Here is a 5,060-nt window from a genome sequence, read left to right as displayed (position 1 = left end):
AAAAAAAAAAAAAAGAAACTGAAATGGGATGAAGGCTCAGTATCCCTTTAAGCCTCAATTTGTCTGTAAAATGGGGGCAATAAATAGTCTTAGGTGGGAGTGAAGTGACATGAAATAACAGGGGCAAAGGAGCCCAGAGCAAGAAATACTACTCAGCCCTGCAGTGACCTGTTTGGTGCGACCTGGCTCTCCCCGGAAACCAGCGGTGCGATGTTTGGCAATTAACAAAGCTGGGGCTGGACTGAGCGCCTCCCTCCCACTCCCATGTCCTCCCACCCTCACCTCCACCAGCTTCACCACGTTCGGGTGGTCCAGCTTCTTGAGGATGGCGATTTCCTGGTACACCTGCTCAATGGGGCCCCTGGGCTGGATGCAGCCACCAGGGGCCGGCCGGGTGCCTCGGGGTGGGGGGCGACCTGGAAGAGACACAGATGGACCCAGGGTCAGGGCAAAGAGATGCTCCTCTGCAGAGGACAGCTGCAGGTGGGATAACTAAAGGGGGAGGGTCTCAGCAGGACTGGAGTGGCTGATGCCACCAGGGCCTGTAACCAGCCTTCTCCTCCTCTGTCTTCGCTGCTACTGGAAATCAGTGAGGCCGGAGCTCTGACCCCCTTTACAGCCTTTCTGTTAATCCCCTCCGTCCTATCACGTGCCCCAGTCTGCAGTGAGAGGCAGGAGTCCACTGAGGTAACTGGGGTCCAGCTCAGCAATCTCAACATCCCAGGGCTCATCACTTCCCCTCTCCAGGGCTCAGTTTTTCTACTCCATAAAATGGCCATAAACATTATCCCTCATCTCCTTAACTCGTGGAAACAGCACAGATGTAAAATGAAGCCAGGGAGAGGAAAAGAAGCAAGTACCAATGAGAGAAAAACAAAAGGCTATGCCAGAAAGGAGAGGCACTCAGGTCACTGCTTGGCCTGGCAGTGAATGACAGTCAAAAAGTCACAAGGTTGGAGAGGCCCATTGTCAAAACGCATATGATATCACATATTCTATGTAAGGGCTCTAAGTGTGATCAACAGAATGGAATGCAGATGTGATCAGCTTTGGAAAAGGAATGGTGACAGTGCAGGTGTCAGAAGTGGGGTGTTCAAAGGAGAGGGGAGGCGCTCACGGCCACATCTAACAAAGTGCGGAGTTGGGAGACACTCGCTATGCCACCGGGAACAAGGAGGAAGTCACAGATGTATAACGATAGAGGAGCTAAACATCATGGTATCATTTTGTTGCCTGGTTGGGGAAAGGAAAGGGCTATGGTCTGAATATTTGTGCCTCCTCAAAATTCAAATGTGAAAACCTCATCTCCAATGTGATGGGATGAGGAGGTGGAACCTTTGGGAGATGATCAGGTCATGAGGGTGAAGTCCTCATAAGCTGGATTAGTGCTGTTATAAAAGAGACCCCAGAGAGTTGCCTAGCCTCTCTGCCACAGGAGGATGCTGTGAGGGGCTACGATCCGGCCTCCAGAACTGTGAGAAGTTAATGTCTGTTGGTTAAGCCATCTGGTTTACGGTTGTTTTGTTAAAGCACGGCACTTGTTATTTTGTTAAGATAGGAAGTAAGGAACAGTTTAAGCAAGCAAAATTCTCATCGGTCACTGGAGGCAGTCAGAAGCAGATGTCAAAATCGATAAATTAGGCTGGGCATGGTGGTTCACCCCTGTAATCCCAGCACTTTTGGAGGCCAAGGCAGGAGCATAGTTTGAGGCAAAAAGTTTGAGACTAGCCTGAGCAACACAGGGAGACCTTATCCCTACAAAAAATAGAAAAATTAGCCAGGTGTGGTGCCTCGTTGCCTATAGTCCCAGCTACTCGGGAGGCTGAGGCAGGAGGATCGCTTGAGCCCAGGAGTTTGAGGCTGCAGTGAGCTATGATCAGGTCATTGCACTCCAGCCTGGGAGACAGAGTAAGACCCTGTCTCAAAAAAAAAAAAAATTATGGTAAATCAATGAAAGTGACACAAGGCACAAGGTCATTATCTGGCTCAGAGTTCAGATAAGCAGGATAAACTGGGTCCTAGTATTAGGAGGGGTTGTTTTTTCTTATCTAATTTCTCTTTTTGGCCCGAGCTGACACTTTGCCCAGCACTGCTGGCAGGGAGTTCATGTCGGAGCAGCCTCTGATACGCTCACCTGCAGCTCTGTCATCTGACCACACACGGTAATTACCAGCAACTGAAAGAGCAGAAAGTGAGGGCTGCCTGTAGGGAAAAGGGAAGACTAGAACAGAAACTGCTGTTCTCCATCACATGCCCCCCTGCTCTTTCGTTTTCCTTTTTTTTTTTTTTTTTTTGGTAGATATAATTCAAATACCTCGTGGTCTTTAAATTTTTTAGATTCACCATTTTAACATGTATATTTCAGTGGTCTTGATGGTATATTTCAAGATTGTGCAACCACCACCAGTACCTAATTCCAGAATATTTTCATTGCCCCTCCCTGCAGAAAGCCCCCTACCTGTCTGCAGTCACCCCTCATTCCCCCTTCCCCAGCCCCTGGCAACCACTGATCTACTTTCTTCTATGTCAATGGATTGGCCTATTCTGGGTATTTCATATAAATGGAATCACATAATATGTGGTGTTCTGTGTCTGCCTTCTTTCACTTAGCACAATGTTTTCGAGATTCATCCATGCTGGAGCATGAATCAGTATTTCACTTTTTTTTATGGCTGAATAATATTCCATTAGATGTACATATATTTTGTTTAGTCATTTGTCTGGTGATGGACATTTAGGTTGTTTCCACCTTTGTGGTTATCGTGAACAGTGCTATGAATGTTCACGTACAAGCTTTCGTGTGAACATGTATTTTCAGTTCTCTTGGGTATATACCTAGGAGTGAAATTGCTGAGTCATGCGGAAACCCCATGTTTAACTTTCTGAGGAACTGCCAGATTGTTTTCCTCTGTTGGATTTTTTGACTTGATACCTATATTACTTTAATAATAGTTTTAAATGAAAATGAATAAAGTTTAGTGGAGGCTCAGTGCTGTCTTCGGGGGTGAAGCCCTGAGTGGGATGGGGTGCCCGCCCAGGGCGCTCTGCAGGGGAGATCGCTGGGTGGGCCCCTGCACCTAAGAACAAAGGCCCGCAAAACTCACGTGGAAAGCCGGCCTGTCGGATCAGCTTCTTTTTGGACAGCACCTTCATCGCCTGTAGGAGAAAAGACCCCACGTCCTGGTTCAATCAGGGAGAAGGAAGAAGGAAGGATGGCAAAGGGTGGGTTCCCTCCACTCGAAGGCCTGCCCAAGCTCCTGGTCCCCTGGCAGCCTCGGGACAATGTAGTGACCCCGGCAGGCACTGCAGGCAGCTAGTGCATTGTGTGGAAGCCGGACTCCCAGAGTCCCTCCCGCCCTGAGGGTGCTTCTCAGGTTCTCGGTCAGCTCTACCCAGCTGGGAAACCACGAGCCTTGAGACTCACTGTCACCAGGTCAAAACACAGTGAGCTGGAGTGATGGGTGAAGGAGGGGTATGACTGGCTGTTTTGCACATGGGAAAACTGAGGCTCGGCTGTTGTACTCATGGGGAAATGTCACTTGTCAAGGTCACACAGTTGCCACATGGTAGAGCCAGGATTTGAACCTACGCTGGACTGATTCCTTGCTCTCAGTACTATGGAGAATGCAGAAATGGCAGCTCAGAGGAAGGAAGGAAGAGACATTTGCTGAATAAATAACTCTCCCTGGGCCAATCACTTCACCTCCCCACCCCGCATCTGAAAATTGGTATACCACGTCCTTCCTAATGCACAAAATAAACACAACCTAAGAATAAAATGAGAAAACAGCCATGAAAACCTTCCAGAAAGCTGAGTGCTGGAAAGGAAGCTTTTCTTTAGATAAGGACAAGGGGCGGGGAGGAGAATGTGGATACTCACATAGTAGGTGTTGTCATTTTCATTGTAGGCCAACTTGACCACGCCATAAGAGCCCTGGATAAAGGGAGATGCCCATGAAATACTATGCACAAATTATCTACAAAATCAGGACCCTAATACAGAGGTTGCAAACTGGAAGGCCATTGTTCAAATCTGCCCTGTGACTATTTTGTTGAATCTGGTCTTTTTAAAGTTTGGATTAGTTGCCAACATTTAAAAACACAAAGATCTGATATAAAAATCCAGGGTCCCAGTTTCTTTTGAAAAAACTGGATGATCTAGCCATATGTAACCCTCATTTCCACATGTCAACAGTTGGCCACAGATCTCACTACTCCCTACTCACACACCTAGAGCCTGCTTCACTCATGGAGCCCTCATTTCCATAAATTAACAGTTTGCCACAGTCCTCACTACTCCCTACTACCTTACACCTAGCACGCCTCACTCATTTATATTATTCACTTGTTTTCTATTGGCATATGAAGTTTTCACCATTGTAATGATATCACCCATTGGCTAAAACAAAAGCAAAAGTAGATGTGGGAGTATGTCAGGGGGAAAAACTCCACTCATGTGATGGAGATGTAACTGTCACCATGGTGACATGGGATTTCTCTGGAAGCTCTCTGAGAGCTTTTGCAGAAATACATTTAATTTTAAGACATAAAAAAACAAAAACAAAAAACCCAGATCATTAATGACAAAACCCTCTCCACCAATATCACCTCCAAAGACTCCTCTACTATTCCCAGCAATACCAGGCTCCCTCCATAGTATCTGAAACATCCCTGGTGAATGTGGCACCAGCCTGGCTCCCAGGATATTTACCTTTCCAATTTCATCCTTCAGTGTATACTGATTCAGCTGCACACAGTCCTAGAAAGTAAGTAGAGACCCATGGAAAATGACGATAAATTTCTCACAAATTAAACACAAACACATACGTAACCAGGACCCAAATCAAGAAAGAGAACATTTCCAGCTCCCCAGAAACTCCTCCCAGCCACTGCTTCCTTCCCAGAGTGACCTCTATCCTGACTTTTTTCTTTAAGAGATAGGGTCTTACTATGTTGCCCAGGCTTGTCTTGAACTCCTGGCCTCAAGCGATCCTCCTGCCTCAGCCTCCAGAGTAGCTGAGACTACAGGCACATACCAACAAGCCCAGCTCTATCCTGAC

At 47.0% G+C, this 5,060-nt stretch overlaps 1 protein-coding gene across 3 annotated transcripts in view; it reads right to left on the bottom strand.

The window, feature by feature from the left end:
* CAMKK2 (calcium/calmodulin-dependent protein kinase kinase 2, beta) overlaps nucleotides 1–5,060 on the bottom strand; it is a 49,668-nt gene that overhangs the window by 25,068 nt on the left and 19,540 nt on the right. For all 3 annotated transcript variants that reach the window (XM_012663459.1, XM_012663460.1, XM_012663461.1), the window contains exons 3-6: nucleotides 4,712–4,759; nucleotides 3,881–3,934; nucleotides 3,105–3,156; nucleotides 283–416 (exon numbers count right to left, since the gene is read on the bottom strand). In XM_012663459.1, coding sequence (XP_012518913.1) covers nucleotides 283–416; nucleotides 3,105–3,156; nucleotides 3,881–3,934; nucleotides 4,712–4,759 — 288 coding nt within the window. The remainder of the gene's footprint in view (nucleotides 1–282; nucleotides 417–3,104; nucleotides 3,157–3,880; nucleotides 3,935–4,711; nucleotides 4,760–5,060) is intronic.

This window comes from Propithecus coquereli, unplaced genomic scaffold (genome assembly GCF_000956105.1).
Source record: "Propithecus coquereli isolate 6110/MARCELLA unplaced genomic scaffold, Pcoq_1.0 Scaffold81, whole genome shotgun sequence".
NCBI lineage: Eukaryota > Metazoa > Chordata > Mammalia > Primates > Indriidae > Propithecus > Propithecus coquereli.
This window is presented reverse-complemented; position numbering and strand designations above follow the sequence as displayed.